General features: G+C 47.9%; 1 protein-coding gene and 1 pseudogene across 1 annotated transcript in view; both read right to left on the bottom strand.

The window, feature by feature from the left end:
- Positions 1-1,819: 1,819 nt before the first annotated feature.
- LOC138085183 (MKI67 FHA domain-interacting nucleolar phosphoprotein pseudogene) lies at positions 1,820-2,644 on the bottom strand (annotated as a pseudogene).
- Positions 2,645-7,047: 4,403 nt separating this feature from the next.
- The window catches only part of NOTCH3 (notch receptor 3), a 38,255-nt gene continuing 28,161 nt past the window's right edge, over positions 7,048-17,141 (bottom strand). The window contains exons 29-33 of the mRNA XM_068979675.1: positions 16,951-17,113; positions 14,686-14,990; positions 14,273-14,420; positions 9,916-10,013; positions 7,048-9,092 (exon numbers count right to left, since the gene is read on the bottom strand). Of these exons, the coding sequence (XP_068835776.1) occupies positions 8,037-9,092; positions 9,916-10,013; positions 14,273-14,420; positions 14,686-14,990; positions 16,951-17,113 (1,770 nt within the window). The 3' untranslated portion in view covers positions 7,048-8,036. The remainder of the gene's footprint in view (positions 9,093-9,915; positions 10,014-14,272; positions 14,421-14,685; positions 14,991-16,950; positions 17,114-17,141) is intronic.

Here is a 17,141-nt window from a genome sequence, read left to right as displayed (position 1 = left end):
TATACTTTAATAATACTTTATCAAACAAAAGCTCTGAGCGATCAAGTCTCGTCTCTGGCCCCGGATTGAGTTCTTCTCCTCCATGGGCCAAGAATCTTGGCGTCGTGATTCAACAACAGCCTTTCAGCTTTGACTAGACAGACCTTTGTTGGCAAAGTAATGTCCCTTTTTATAATATGCTGTCTAGGTCGGTCATAGCTTTTCTTTCAAGGAGCAAGTGTCTTTTAATTTCATGGCTGCAGTCATCATCTGCAGTGATTTTGGAGCCCAAAAAAATAAAGCCTCTCACTGTTTCCATTGTTTCCCCATCTATTTGCCATTATGAGATGGGACTGGATGCCATGATATTAGTTTTTGAATGTTGAAATTTAAGCCAACTTTTTCACTCTTCTCTGCCCTTTCTAAATCCAGCTTTAACATCTGGAAGTTCATGGTTCTCATACTGTTGAAGCCCGGCTTGGAGAATTTTGGGCATTACTTTGCTAGCATGTGAGAGGAGTACAGTTGTGCGGTAGTTTGAACATTCTTTGGCATTGACTTTCATCAAGAAACTCTTTAGATCTTCTTCACTTTCTGCCATAAAGGTGGTGTCACCTACGTATTTGAGGTTACTGATATTTCTCCCAGCAATCTTGACTCCAGCTTGTGCTTCATCCAGCCCAGCATTTCACATGATGTACTCTGCATAGAAGTTAACTAAGCAAGGTGACAATGCACAGTCTTGACGTACTCCTTTCCCTATTTGGAACCAGTCTGTTGTTCCATGTCCAGTTCTAACTGTTGCTTCTTGACCTGCATATAGATTTCTCAGAAGGCAGGTAAGGTGGTCTGGTATTCCCATCTCTTTCAGAATTTTCCGCAGTTTATTGTGATCCACACAGTCAAAGGCTTTGGCATAGTCAATAAAGCAGAAGTAGATGTTTTTCTGGAACTCTCTTGCTTTTTCAATGATCCAGCCTATGTTGGCAATTTGATCTCTGGTTCCTCTGCCCTTTCTAAATCCAGCTTTAACATCTGGAAGTTCATGGTTCACATACTGTTGAAGCCTGGCTTGGAGAATCTTGGGCATTACTTTGCTAGCGTGTGAGATGAGTGCAGTTGTGCAGTAGTTTGAACATTCTTTGCCATTGACTTTCTTTGGGATTGGAATGAAAAGTGACCTTTTCCAGTCCTGTGGCCACTGCTGAGTTTTCCAAATTTGCTGGCATATTGAGTGCAGCACTTTAAGAGCATCATCTTTCAGGATTTAAAATAGCTCACCTGGATTCCATCCAGTTATCCATCCTAGCCCACTGCAAACTAATTTACATTGCTAAAAATGATCGTATATACATAAATGAGTCTCTGTTAGTACTGACATCTCCTTCTCACTCCCCATAGATTTTAAGTTCTAGTTTCAGCCATCTTATGGGTTATATGTGCTTGGTCTAACAGAGAACTATTTAGATGTTGCCAAGCAAGATTTTCTTTATTTGATGGTGACAACAGAGGCTACAGTTTAGTACTCAAACCAGCAGTTAATAGTGACCTTCTATTCAGGCAGAGTAATTAAAAGCAGCTGTGAAAAATGCAAAGAAAACCTGAGATAGGAGAAGAGGCAGCGAAAGCCTGGCTGCTGTAAACTGGTACACACCCCTGCATTTCAGCAAGTGCAGGAAAGCCAAAGTCACTGACTGCTTTCCTCACTGACTTGGATTGACAGTTTCTTCTCCAACCATCTTGTTACTGGTTGCATTCTACTATATCTAGTTAAATATACAGAATCAGTCTTCATAGTAAAATAATCTTTTCAGAAGAACTATACACAATACATTCAAAATCACTGACTGCTTTTTCATCTTTTTTTCCTTGAACTTGTAGGTAGCTGAATCTCTTGTGTTTCTTCTTTTTCACCAGATATGGGCTGTTTGAAAACTATTTCATTTTCTTTATCATCATCATTCATTTTAGCCACTTCCAATTTTTGTTTCTCCAAAAATGTTGGCGTACAAATTGGTGTGGGACCCTGGTGATCCACAACCTTCTCAGGAGTGTTAGGAGTGACTGAAGCTGCTTTCTTCTTCTTACATAAAACCTGGTGCTTTCTGGAATTTCAAGGACCAGTGTTTGAAGCATTCTCCTCATTTTTATGTAAGACCTTAACCAATGAAGGGAAACTATAATCAATTCTCTTTTTAGCCAGTCTCTGCCTGAGTAATTTTTCCTCCTTTTTAAACCACTCCTCCACCCATAGCTTTTAAAGAAGCAACCGATTCTGATTGTACCATTTCACTGCTGGATATGATGGCCTTTAAAATAGCATATGCCACTCTCAAAAAGTTCTTCATATACCTTTTCAGGTGGTGTAAAATGACACTTCAAGAATCTTTCACCAAAAAGGCAGCTGTTCATTGTTTCAGCAGCTATTTTGGCAACATCTTCAGACTCAAGCTCCACAAAGCCATAGCCTTTGCTATTTCCAGCCTTTTTTACTCCTGGACAGTCTGAATTTTGTAACAGTGCCAAACTGGAAGAAATATACTCGGATCTGGGTTTCATAAAGTGATGGTGGTAAGCAAAGCTGAGCCACCTCCTTTTAAAATTTGGCATCCTCCTGTGGGTTTAGGGACAGGAGTGGCTTAGCTGGGTCATCGAAGGCTGCCATTCCACCAACTTGTACGCAGATGAGAAATCAACGCATTCTATATCCCATTGCTGTAGTGACTGGCTAGTGCAGTGGTGCTCAAAAGCAATTTTCCATTGCTTGGCAATTGGCAACATCTGGAAACATTTTTGGTTATCACTGTGGAGGAGTGGGTGCTGCTGGCATCTAGTGGGTGGAGGTCAGGGATGCTGTTAAACATCCTACAATGCACAGGACAGCTTTCTACAGTAAAGAGTGATTTGGCCCTAAATGCCAATATTACCAACATTGAGGAACACTAGGCTAGAGGATAAATATGTGACCCAATTGAAGTCAATACAAAATCAACACCAAGACTAAAAGCTTCTCAACTCTCCGGAATGTACAAGATGGTCTATGATCCTTACACCTATTTTGTTAACACAGAGAGGGACGATCAGAGCTGTGGAGGTGGGAAGAGAAGCCAGGTTGAGTATCACATGGAGCCTGGGGGTGAAACTGACACCCAGGGAAAAATCTGTAGAGATGAATACCTCAGTCCAAATGAGGTCAAATGTGGACCTTATTTGAGCCACTAGATCAAATCTCCCCTGAAGCTGGTCCTTTTCAGTTATATGAATTGATTGGTTTTTGTTTGTTTTAGCTAGCTGGATAGACTTTTGTGTTACCTGCAACCAAGAGTGCACCAGCTGACAGGAATGAACATTAAACCTCCTCTTTCCTGGAGGAGCCCAGTATAAATAGATTTAAGGGTCTAGATCTGATAGATAGAGTGCCTGATGAACTATGGAATGAGGTTCATGACATTGTACAGGAGACAGGGATCAAGACCATCCCCATGGAAAAGAAATGCAAAAAAGCAAAATGGCTGTCTGGGGAGGCCTTACAAATAGCTGTGAAAAGAAGAGAGGCGAAAAGCAAAGCAGAAAAGAAAAGATATAAGCATCTGAATGCAGGGTTCCAAAGAATAGCAAGAAGAGATAAGAAAGCCTTCTTCAGCGATCAATGCAAAGAAATAGAGGAAAACAACAGAAAGGGAAAGACTAGAGATCTCTTCAAGAAAATTAGAGATACCAAGGGAACATTTCATGCAAAGATGGGCTCGATAAAGGACAGAAATGGTCTGGACCTAACAGAAGCAGAAGATATGAAGAAGAGGTGGCAAGAATACACGGAAGAACTGTACAAAAAAGATCTTCACGACCCAGATAATCATGATGATGTGATCACTAATCTAGAGCCAGACATCCTGGAATGTGAAGTCAAGTGGGCCTTAGAAAGCATCACTACGAACAAAGCTAGTGGAGGTGATGGAATTCCAGTTGAGCTGTTTCAAATCCTGAAAGATGATGCTATGAAAGTGCTGCACTCAATATGCCAGCAAATTTGGAAAACTCAGCAGTGACCACAGGACTGGAAAAGGTCACTTTTCATTCCAATCCCAAAGAAAGGCAATGCCAAAGAATGCTCAAACTACCGCACAATTGCACTCACCTCACATGCTAGTAAAGTAATGCTCAAATTTCTCCAAGCCAGACTTCAGCAATACATGAACCGTGAACTTCCTGATGTTCAAGCTGGTTTTAGAAAAGGCAGAGGCACCAGAGATCAAATTGCCAACATCCACTGGATCATGGAAAAAGCAAGAGAGTTCCAGAAAACCATCTATTTCTGCTTTATTGACTATGCCAAAGCCTTTGACTGTGTGCATCACAATAAACTGCAAAATTCTGAAAGAGATGGGAATACCAGACCACCTGACCTGCCTCTTGAGAAAGCTGTATGCAGGTCAGGAAGCAACAGTTAGAACTGGACATGGAACAACAGACTGGTTCCAAATAGGAAAAGGAGTACGTCAAGGCTGTATATTGTCAGCTTGCTTATTTAACTTATATGCAGAGTACATCATGAGAAACGCTGGACTGGAAGAAACACAAGCTGGAATCAAGATTGCCGGGAGAAATATCAGTAACCTCAGATATGCAGATGACACTACCCTTATGGCAGAAAGTGAACAGGAGCTAAAAAACCTCTTGATGAAAGTGAAAGAGGAGAGTGAAAAAGTTGGCTTAAAGCTCAACATTCAGAAAATGAAGATCGTGGCATCCGGTCCCATCACTTCATGGGAAATAGATGGGGAAACAGTACAAACAGTGTCAGACTTTATTTTTTGGGACTTCAAAATCACTGCAGGTGGTGACTGCAGCCATAAAATTAAAAGACGCTTACTCCTTGGAAGAAAAGTTATGACCAAGCTAGACAGCATATTCAAAAGCAGAGACATTACTTTGCCAACTAAGGTCCGTCTAGTCAATGCTATGGTTTTTCCTGTGGTCATGTATGGATGTGAGTGTTGGACTGTGAAGAAGGCTGAGTGCCGAAGAATTGATGCTTTTGAACTGTGGTGTTGGAGAAGACTCTTTAGGGTCCCTTGGACTGCAAGGAGATCCAACCAGTCCATTCTGAAGGAGATCAACCCTGGGATTTCTTTGGAAGGAATGATGCTAAAGCTGAAACTCCAGTACTTTGGCCACCTCATGTGAAGAGTTGACTCATTGGAAAAGACTCTGATGCTGGGAGGGATTGGGGGCAGGAGGAGAAGGGGACGACCGAGGATGAGATGGCTGGATGGCATCACGGACTCAATGGACGTGAGTCTGAGTGAACTCCGGGAGATGGTGGTGGACAGGGAGGCCTGGCGTGCTGCGATTCATGGGGTTGCAAAGAGTCGGACACGACTGAGCGACTGAACTGAACTGAACTGAACTGTCTTGTGCACAATTATCTGCAAGACATAAAAACCTGTTCAAGCTGGAGTACTTATTAAACGATGCAGCGGTCTCTCCAAACCCCAAGGAAGCATGAAGTAGAGTTGAGATCCATGCAAAACCAGCCTAGGCACTTAGAAGGCAATTAATAAATACCCACTGATGGCAAAGCTATAGTTTTTGCAGGAGTCATGTATGGATGTGTGAGTTGGACCATAAAGAAGGCTGAGTGCCAAAGAATTGATGCTTTCAAATTGTGGAGCTGGAGAAGACTTTTGAGAATCCCTCAGAAAGCAAGGAGATCAAACAAGTTAATCCTAAAGGAAATCAACTCTGAATATTCACTGGAAGGGCTGATGCTGAAGTTGAGACTCCAATCCTTTGACCACCTGATTCGAAGAGCTGACTCATTGAAAAAGACCCTGATGTTGGCAAAGATGGAGGGCTGGAGGAGAAAGGGGTGACAGAGGATGAGATGGTTGGATGGTCTCACCAATTCGATAGACATGAGTTTGAGCAAACTCCAGGAGATAGTGAGGGACAGGGAAGCCTGGCATGCTGCAGTCCATGGGGTCACAAACAGTCAGACACGACTTAGTGACTGAAAAACGAATAACATTGATGTCAATGGAATATATGTTCAATTAAGTGGAATTTCCATTTGGAAATGAAGTACTTAACATCCTGGAACCATTTGAGTGCTCATCTCTGATTCTCCCATAGAATCTGATCCTACCAGATAAGACTGCATAGCTCCAGTCTTCTGCTGTTTTCTCATCAGTACCCAGCACCCCAAATTGTCCATCAATATGTCTTCATCTGTCTTGGCCTTAGTAGCTCCACCAAATGATAGCTTTCTTGGCATCCTCATTTTAAAAACATTCTCAAGCAAGAATCTGATTGGCTTAATTTTAGTCAGGTGGCCACCCCTAGTCCAATCAATGGAGTCATCCATCAAAAGAGGAAGCAAAAGTGGGTCAGCAGGTGAGCCAGATGGTTTGGCCCCAAGATGAAAGCTCAAGTTACCAACCAGGGTTCTTGGACACCTTCATCAATAGAATTGATCAGCGCCCAGATAAGAAATTCAGGCAAGGTTTTGTTGGGACCCCTGTTGCAGCAGTGGAGAGTGAGAACAAACAGGTTCCTTTCACTTGCTCAGTTCCCAACAGCAGAGAGGGACGAGCTGGTTCCTTAAATGGGATAAGTGGGGGTGGGGGGTCCAGGGCAAAGTTGAGCTGGAGGGGTGGCTTAGATGGTACCCAGCCCTCAGGTGGTATTGCGTGCAGGAGGCATGCACAGTACCCTGTTCTTGCTCCCAGCTCTTCAGAGGTGGCAGTTGGGCTTTTCCGGTCTTTTCGTATCTTATTGTCAGTAATCTGCTCCCAGTACACATGCCTGCAGGCATTTTTAGTCCCTTATAGTTTCTTTGCATTTTGTTGCTTCAGGAGACATTTGTCTAGGTGCAAGCACTGCAGGAAAGGGTCCCAGGTCCCGTGTCTCAGCTTGTCTCAAAGTTAATGCTGAAGAGACTGAAACCCCACACTACCACCACCCCTCCTTACCCAGACACACAACAACGACACTGAGTGTTAACTATTCCTTTATTAGGTGGTGACGGAACAGGGGGCTGTACAATGCAAGGCCTGGGGACTGAGCTACACAGGGATTGTGACCAGAAGCTATATTACAAAAATAGCCTACAAATACTTCTATTTTGCCCTGAGGCTGGGCCAGGGGAGTACCAGGAAGAAGAGGTGCCAGGCAGGCAGCTCCTTCTCTTCCTGCAGGCCCATTGTTTACAGGGAGACAAAGTAGAATGCACACATCTCCCCTGGTCCTCGTATTCCCACCAGCCACCCCACCCTCCCAGCTCCCAAAGGGAGAAGGCCCACACCCTAGGATGGGGGTGGAGGGACTGTGGGCAGGCTCTCTGGGCCAGAGGGCAAAGCTCTAGAATAAGTTCCATCTGGAATGCAGTGAAGTGAGGGAGGTGGAGCAAGGAGGAGGCTCCCAGGTCTCACCCGACCCCTAGCCCCGGAGGGTGCGCCCAAGGGTGCCTACTTGGTACACACCAGGGTTGTGTACTTGGTACACAGGAGCCCGGTCATGCCTGTGTACTTGGTACACAGAATCCAGCTTGGCCGAATGGGCCCACAGACTCAGCCCCACGGGGGCACTGGGGGGGTTCGCAGGGGGGCAGAGAGCATCTCCATATATATATTTTGTAAAAAATAATAATAATAATAAGTTTGTTTAAATGAATTTGTTTCTATACAAAATGTAAAAAAAATAATAATAATCCACTTGTGTCAGAGCAGGAGGAGTGAGAGAGGGGGGCCATAAAAGGCAAGAAAAAGGGGAAAGAGAGAATGGGGGTAGGGGGGTGTTGGCCACAGGATGAGGGGAGAGGCAGGCGGATGTCCTAGACTCACCACAGGACCCAAGGGTGAGGGTTAGCCTGCACCCCTTATAAATAAAGGAAGACTGAAGCCCTAGCCTGGTGACCTATCTTGGTCACACTGCAAGGAGGGCGGTGTGCAGGAGAAAAGGAGAAACAGAATGAAATGGACTAAAAGGGGAGAGAGAAAGGGGAATCACGACGGGGTGCCCCTTCAGCCTCCCCAAATCCAGGAACTGGGGAGCCCTCAGGCCAACACTTGCCTCTTGGGGGTGACTTCAGGCTGGGGCCCCAGCTGGGTCTGGGCCTGAGCAAGAGCGCCAGGGACCGACAAGGGGAGCGGCTGGGCCGACAGGGACCCAGCAGCGGTGGCCGAGGCCCCGGTGGCAGTGGCCGGGCTGGGCGTGGAGTCAGACCAGTCCGAGAGTGAGGGCGGGGAGGGGCTGGCCCAGTGCTCGGGGGACTCGGGGGATGGGGTCAAGTAAGGGTGCTCGCTGGGGACCCGCAGGAAGCGGGCCTTGGGGGGGCTGCCGTGAGCCCCAGCCACCGCGGGGAACTCCTCGCCGTGTCCTGGGGCGGCCAGGTAGGGCGGGGGCCGCTCCTGGGGGGACACGGGATTCCCGGGGTTCAGCAGCTGGGGTCCCGGGGCCAGCGGCAGCAGGAAGGAGGGACCTGGAGGGGCGGGTGGGGGCAGCCGGGCCCAGTCGAGGGGTACGGCCACGGGGTTCAACAGGCCCAGGCTGAGCACGCAGCCCCCGGGGGGCTGGCGCCCTAGACCCGCCCGGCCCGCGCCACCCAGCTGCGCCAGAGACACGGCCGTGGCCGTGGCGGCCGCGTAGGGCCCCTCGAGGGGGAAGCCGCCAGGGGACGCGGGGGGCCCGCCAAAGGGCCGCGGGGAGTCCAGCGAGTCCACGGGCGAGAGCGTGACCGAGCTGTCGGCCAAGGGCCCGGGGCAGGCCAGCGTCAGCTTCTTGCCCCGCCCCCGGGGGCCCTGCGGCCCCAGCCCCGCCTTCCCCGGGGGCCTCCGGCTCTTCTTGGCCCCGGACTGCGCCACCTTGAGGCCGGGGAGGAAGGCCCCGGGCGGACAGAGCAAGGGCCCCAGGCCGTGGGGGCCAGGGGGGCTCCGGGGCCCGCTGGGCTGGTCCAGCAAGCGCACGATGTCCTGGTGCAGCCTCTCCTGCGCCACGTCCCGGGGCAGCCTGTCCAGGTGGTCTGTGATCTCCCGGTTGGCAAAGTGGTCTAGCAGCAGCTTGGCCGCCTCGAAGCTGCCCTCCCGGGCGGCCAGGAACAGTGGAGTCTCTTCCTGTGGGGGCCCGGGAACCCACAAGATGTCAGGGTCAAGAGTGAGGTTAAGTCCCGCCTAACGTCACAGAGGCCTCTAGTCTCTGGGGGAAACAGAGCTAGGAGCTCATACTCTGCAGACAGACAGACCTTGATTGGAATCTCAGTTTTGCCTGGATGAAAAACTGGGCAAGTTCTTTCCTTAAAGCCCTATTCATCCAGCACCTATTAAGAAACTTCAGGCCCCAAAGCCAGGACTAGAGTGAGGAGAGTGAGGCACTCACCTTAGGCACAGACTTTAAGGGGGTGGCGAAAAATTCTACTATCAAAATAAATGGTATTTAGTGCAGTTTTTAAAGTTAAGATTAATACAAAAATATATATGCATAACAAATATAACATGGAAATTTTAGATAAAGATGGAATCTACCCCTGCATTCTTTTGAACCTCATTTTTCCATTTGTAAAATGAGAGTAATACCACCTTGCAAGGCTACTGTTCAAACAACAGTCATAATAGCTGTCTTTTGTTGAGGCTCCTCTAAGCACCTTACAAAAGCATTAGCTCACTGAATCCTTGGAAGAGGCAATGAGGTGGGTACTGTTGCTTCTCCATTTCAAAAATGTGAACAGAAGTTCAGAAGAATTAAGTAGCTTGCCCAAGGTCACCAGCAACTGCCGTATACTTCCTCCCCTGATCCACTATTGGAACCTCTTGGGCCCTGATCCCACATGAACGCTGGCTACAGGCAGGGTGAATGTCCCCACTAGCCTCCCCCAATCTGCTCTCTGCTGCCTGTGGAGGCTGTTCCAGGGCTGAAGGTGAACCAAAGGCTGGGGCTCACCTTGCTATCCTGCATGTCCTTGTTGGCTCCATTTTTGAGCAGAGCCAAGGTGGCCTCCACGTTGTTGACAGCTGCAGCCCAGTGTAAGGCCGATTTTCCTGTGGGGAAGTGAGGGGAGGTCAAGGTCAGGACCTGGCTCATTAGCTGCGCCGCCCCCACAGAGGGGGACAGGAAGTGTCTAGAATATGGGCTGGAATGGGGGGAGGGTAGGCTGAGTACCTGTGTTTGGGTCCATGTGTGCACAGCTATGGGTGTAACTTTCCATATTTGGAGCATATTATGTGGGCCTCACTAAGTTGTATGTAGAGCTGTGCTGTCCAGTGCAACAGCCACAGTCACATGTGGTTCTTAGTTTATATAAATTACAAAAAAAAAAAAGAAAAGGAATTCCCTGGTAGCCTAGTGGTTAGGATTCCAAGCTTACATTGTTACGGCCCAGGTCCAGTCCCTGGTCAGGGAACTGAGATCCCACAACCTTCACAGCATGGCAAAAAATAAATTAATTAATTAAATTGGTGTCAAGCCAGTTTAATGGGGAAAGGATAACTTTCTCAACAGATCATGCTGGAGGGCCTCCCTGGGGGCTCCGCGGTGGAGAATCTGCTTGCCAATGCAGGGGACACAAATTTGATCCCTGATCTGGGAGGATCCCACATGCCTTGGAGCAACTAAAGCCTGTGTGCCCCAACTATTGGGCCTGTGGTCCAGGGCCCAGGAGCCGCAACTACTGATGTCCTTGAGCCCAGAGCCCATGCTCTCCAACAAGAGAAGCCACGACAGTGAGGCACCCACACACTTCAGCTAGAGAGTGGCCCCCAGTCACTGCAACTAGCGAAAACCCACACACAGCAACAAAGACCCAGCACAGCCAAAAATAAATAAAGTTTTTTTTTTTAATGGTACTGGTACAACCGGATCTCCACGTGCGACAGAACAAAGTTGGACCCCTACCTCACACCACATGCAAGAAGTAATTCAAAGTGAATCCAGTATCTAAATGTAAGAGCTCAAACTACAAAACATTTAGAAAGAAACACAGGAGTAAATTTTCACAAGACCTTGAATTAGGCAAAGGATTCTTAGATATGACACCCAAAACACAAGCAACAATAACAACAACAAAAATAGATAAACTGGACATAATCAAGATGAAAAACCTTTTGTGCTTGTAAGGACATAATCTAGAAAGTAAAAAAGAAAACCTATAGGGAAATTCCCTGGCAGTCCAGTGGTTAAGACTCCAAGCTTCCGCTGTAGGGGAACTAAGGGCTTGCCCAGTGGCTCAATGGGTAAAGAATCTGCCTGCAATGCTGGAGACACAGGAGACTCAGGTTCAATCCCTGGGTTGGGAAGATGCCCTACAGAAGGGAATGGCAACCCACTCCAGTATTCTTGCCTGGAGAATTCCGTGGACAGAAAGTGGAAAGAGTCAGACATGACTGAGCGACTAACACACACAAGAACACCATCTAGAAAGTAAAAAGAAAACCGACAAGAACTTCCCTGATGGTCCAATAGTTAAGACTCCAAGCTTCCACTGCACAGAGTGGGGGGTTTGATTCCTGGTTGGGAAACTAAGATCCCATATGCTGTGGGGTACAGTCCCCACTGAAAGAAAACCTATAAATATAATAAACCTACTGTATGTTTGATAAGAGACCTATCTAGAATATATGAAGAACTTTTATAACTCAATCATAAAAAGACAAATAACCCAGTTTTTAAATGGGCAAAGAATCTGAATAGACATTTCTCCAAAGATATACAAATGGCTAATAAATGTGGGAAAATGCTCAACATCATTAGCCATCAGGGAAATGTAAATCAAACCACATTGAGATACTAAATCACATCCACTAAGGAAACAGTACAAAAAGACAGAGAAAAACAAGTTGTCAGGATGTGGCGATATCGGAACCTTTTTTATACACCGTGGGTAGGAATGAAAAATAGGGCAGCCACTGTGGAAAACAGTCTGGCAGTTCCTCAAAAAGTTAAAAAGAGTTTATCATGTGACCTAGCAATTCTGCCCCTAGGGATACATCCCAGAGAAATAAAACCATGTCCACACAAAAACTGATACATGAATTCCATAGCAGCATTATTCATAATACCCCCAAAGCAGAAACAACCCAAATGTCCATCAGTGGGTGAATGCATAAACAAAATGTGGTACATCCATATGATAGAGTATTATTTAGTCATTAAAAACAAAAAAGGGGGTTTCTCTGTGTGTTCTAGTGGTCAAGAACCCAGCGGTTAAGAACCCGGCAACACAGGGGACATGGTTCGGTCTCTGGTGTGGGAGGACCCTACATACGGTGGAGCATCTGAGCCTGGACACCACAGCTACTGAGCCTGTGCTCTAGAGCCCGGGAGCTGCAGCCACTGAAGGCTGTGAGCCCTGGGGCCCGGGAGCAAGAGAAGCCACAGCAGTGAGCAGCCCAAGCACCGCAACGAGAGAGTAGCCCCCACTTAGCACAACTACAGAAAGCCAGCAATGAAGACCCAGAACAGCCAAAAATAAATCATTTTCTTCAAAAAAGAGGGAGTTCCCTGGTGACCTAGTGGTTAGGATTCCGGGCTTTCACTGCTATGGCTGGAATCAATCCCTGTCAGAGAATTGGGACCCCGCAAACCTCACAGTAAGGCCACAAAACAAACAAAAAGTAATACTGATACATGCTACCATGTATATACCTGCCACTTGCAGGCTCATGAACCTAGAAAACATCAGGCTAAGTGAAAGGAGCCAACCAAGAAAGACCACATAGTGTGTGGTTCCATTTATATAAAGTAGAATACACAAATCCTTATAGAGAGAAAGTACATTAGCAATTGTCTAAGGGCCACGGAAAATGGGGGGTGTGGAGGGATGAATGGCTAAGAGGCAAAGGCTTCTTTTTCAGGTGATGAACACATTCTAAAATTTATTGTAACAAAAAACAAAATAAAATTTATTGTGATGATATTTGCACAACCCTTTGTTTATATTAGGGGGCTTCCCAGACAGTGCTAGTGGTAAAGAACCCAGCTGCCAGTGCAGGAGACATAAGGGATGTGGGTTCAGTCCCCAGGTTGGGAAGGTCCCCTGGAGGAGAGCATGGTAACCCACTTCAGTATTCTTGCCTGGAGAATTCCAAGGACAGAGGAGCCTGGCAGGCTACAGTGCATGGAGTCACAAAGGGTTGGACATGACGGAGACCAACCTAGCACACACACAGGTGGTTATACAAAAAAAATCACTGGATTTACCCTTGAATGAATTGCATGGTATGTGAATTATATGTCAACTCAGCTATTTTTTTTAAAAAAGGCAAAACAAAGGTTAAAATATTCAATGAAATAAAAGACTCAGTTCTTTGTTCACCCCAGCCACATTTCAGCACTCAGTAATCACCATGCGTTGCCAGTAGCTACCATATTAGACAGCACAGACCAAGAGTACTTCATCATCACAGACAGTTCTATTGGCCAGTGCCCTTCTAGAACCGTATTTCTCAACCAGGGGTGATTTTCCTCTAAGGGGCATTTGGCAATGTCTGGAGATATTTTTGATTGTTATATCTGGGAGGTGGGGTGCCACTGGCATCTTGTGGGTCAAGACCAAGAATGCTACACTGCACAGGGTGGCCCCCACTGCAAAGGATGATCCAACCCCCAAATGTCAGGGCTGCTGAGATTGAGAACACCTGCCTCCAAAGATGTTTCTGAGAGTCCGAGTGTATCTGTGGCTATGTGAGGTTCTCTAGACACAAGGTAGGTTGCTGTTGGGCAAGCAAGCCACCTCCAAGCAAGAAGTGATCCCCACCTACAGATCGGCTGATTTGCAAATTTTATACCAGTAGTCCAGCAGGTGGCACCAGTGTACGCTCTTCCAACAAAGCAGGTGGAAAGTGTCTTGGAGAATGGCGTGCTTGCCTGCTCAGTTCTTCAGTCGTGTCAGACTCTGTGAAACCACGGACTCTAGCCCAAAAGCTCCTCTGTCCATGGAATTTTCCAGGCAAGAATACTGTAGTGGGTTGCCATTTCCTACTCCAGGGGATCTTCTTGACCCTGGGATCGAACGCATGTCTCCTGTGTCTACTGCATTGTCAGGCAAATTCTTTACCACTGAGCCCCCTGGGAACCCCATGGGGAAAGGCACCTTTTTCTAAATCACTGCAGCACAATATAGGCTAATGGGTGCCATTAAAAAAATAATAATAAGTGTATGAGAGTGTAAGGCCATGTTGAACCCCTGTTATGAATGCATGGGTTTCACTGACTGGGTCTCAGCGTGGGTGTGAGCTCACACCAAGTCAGCGTGCAGGTGACACTGTCTCAGCCCCCACCCACCACTACCCCCAAAGCCTACCAAGCTCATCCACAGCATTGACATCAGCATGACTGGCGATGAGCTCTTCCACCATGCCCTCCACCGCCAGGCGGGCTGCCAGGATCAGTGCCGTGGAGCCGTCTGCCATGCGAGCATCCAGGTCTGTAGAGCGGTTCCGGATAAGAATCTAGGGGAGACGGGGATGCAGCTGGGGGAGTCATGGCAAGAACAAGGGAACAAGAAGTACCCCCAAGCCTTCTGAGGACCCCAACCAATGCCTCCCATGGAACCAATGAGTTCAGGGAGCAGCTACTTGACGGTAACTCTACACTCATATATCCCCATTTCACAAATGAGAAAGATGAGCTCTGACAGGCAGAACCAGGGCTCAAATCCAAGTCTGTCTGATGTGTGTCCCAGCTCTGAAGTCCCAAGAAGCAAGCCGATCTCACCTGGAAGACGCCCTGGGCATCGGCAGTGACAGCCGTGTGCAGGGGGGTGCGGCCAGAGTGGTCCTGGGCATTGGTGTCTGCCCCAGCATCCAGCAGCCGCTTGGCGGCGTCAGCCCGGGCATAGCGGGCAGCCAGGTGCAGGGCCGTCTCACCAGTGCGGTCAGTCCGAGCCCCAAGCTGTGCCCCCTGGCAGATCAGGTCTGAGATGATGCTGGCTGATGTGTCTTCTGCCTCGTCCTCTTCGGTTGGGATTGGCTCCAGGGCTCCCCCGCAGAAGGAGGCCAGCATTAGAGGGGTGAAGCCATCTGCAGGGACCAGGAGTGTGTCAGAAGGGAGGCAGACACAGGGCCTTCCCGGGGAACACGACGCTGTATTAGGAGGAAGTGGGATGTGTGGAAGTACAAGATCGAGGGGCCAATCCTCCCATCACACACACACACACGCACACACACTTGTGTCAGGTACTCCGAAGCCAACCCAGGATGAGGCTTCACAGGCAGTTGGTTCGTGGCAGCAGGCCTCCCAAGCAGTAGGGTACACAGAACGAGGGAGGAAGGAAGTCAAGCAAGTGGATGATGACCACATTCCTGGAGAGTTATTTCAGCCTGAGTTATTTCACTTTGTCAACAAAGATCCATCTAGTCAAAGCTATGGTTTTTCCAGGAGTCACGTACAGATGGGAGAGTTGGACCATAAAGAAGGCTAAGCACCCAATAATTGATGCTTTCGAATCATGGTGCTGGAGCAAGGAGATCAAACCAGCCCATCCTAAAGGAAATCAACCCTGAATATTCAGTGGAAGGACTGTTGCTGAAGCTGAAGCTCCAGTACTTTGGCCACCTCATGCGAAGAGCTGATTCACTGGAAAAGACCCTCATGTTGGGAAAGATTGAGAGCAGGAGGAGAAGGGGGCAACAGAGAATGAGATGGTTAGATGGCATCACCGACTCAATGCACATGAGTTTGAGCAAACTGCAAGAGACAGTGAAGGACAGGGAAGACTGCTGTGCTGCAGTCCATGGGGTCAGGAAGAGTCAGACACGACTTAGAGTCTGAACAACATTTCAGCCTGATCCCAAAGCGGGACTCTGAAAGCTTAGTTGTACCCAGAGTTGTAATCCAGCTTGAGACAAAGGAGCTGAGCCTTTCATATACCTGCATCCACTGCTTAGGAGCTGCACCAAGGGACATAAAATACCAAGTACATGGGGGCCTAAAGAGAGTCAAAAGACAGGTGCGAGTCATTTGGAGCCAAAGCAAATCAGAGCTGCAGGAGGCATATTATAAAATGTGGCAAAGACAGACCCCAGAGGATTCAGACTCCATGGCCTGCTCTACTCTGCAAAAGCATTTGCTCTTATTTCCCTTAGGAAGCCACTAGCACCCCATTCTCCATTCTCAAGCCCTAGGTAAAGGCAAACCCCCGCTGCAGGGACAGGCATATAGCCCAGGCCTGTCAATCTGCATGTTCCAGGCCACAGGCCACACTGATTGGCTCACACATGGGGCACGTGACCTTAGACCATCCAATCATAACTCATCCTGGGAAGACTTCCCTAATGGCCCAGTTATTAAGAATCTGCGGACCAATGCAGGGGACCTGAGTTGGATCCCTAATCTGGGAAGATCCCACATGCTGCGGAGCAACTAAGCCCGTGTGCCACAACTACTGAGCCCGGGTACCCTAGAGGCGTGCTCTGCAACAGGAGAAGCTGCGGCAACGAGAAGCCCCTGCACCGCAGCTAGAGAAGACCTGTGAGCAGCAACAAAGAGCCCACATACTGCAACAAAGACCAAGTGCAGCCAAAAAAATTTTTTTAATAAATAAATAGCTTTCATTGGCCAAAGATACAATAGTTTGAGCATCAACAAGAATGTGTGCATTAAATTTAAACATAACAGCTACATTAAAAAAAAAAAAAAAAAACCCTCATCCTGGGACTTTCGCTGTTACAAGTGAGAAAAAGGTTGTGTAATGCCTGCAGGAGAAAGGCTGCCTGAACTGGAACCAAAAGCTGACAAGTCCAGGATCCAAATGTGCCTGAAGCTTCTGTTTACAAGAGCCAGTAAATCCCTTGTTTTACTTAAGTTAGCTTGAGTTGGGCTATTATCACATACAACCAAGAGTCCTGATTAACAGGACTGATTAACCCACTGACAGACAGCCAGACACACCCAGCTGTTCCCAGAGCACAGACTCAGATGGAACCTCTCAAGAGCAGGATGGATCAAGGGCATTCTGGAGGCAGGGGCGCCATCACTGACCTGGACCGCGCACGTTGACATCCATGCCATCCGCATCTGCATCACCCTGTGGTGGTGTCAAGGCCATGGCTGGTGCCACGCGGATGTCAGCAGCAACCAGGTGGTGTTGAGTCCACTGGCGACAATCCACAGCGTCCTCAGTCCCCACACCAGGCTCCTCCACCTGGAGGCACAAGGACCCAGGGTCTCAC

This window comes from Capricornis sumatraensis, chromosome 9 (assembly GCF_032405125.1).
Source record: "Capricornis sumatraensis isolate serow.1 chromosome 9, serow.2, whole genome shotgun sequence".
NCBI lineage: Eukaryota > Metazoa > Chordata > Mammalia > Artiodactyla > Bovidae > Capricornis > Capricornis sumatraensis.
Note: the sequence above shows the minus strand (reverse complement) of the source record. Positions and strands in the feature narration are given on the sequence as shown.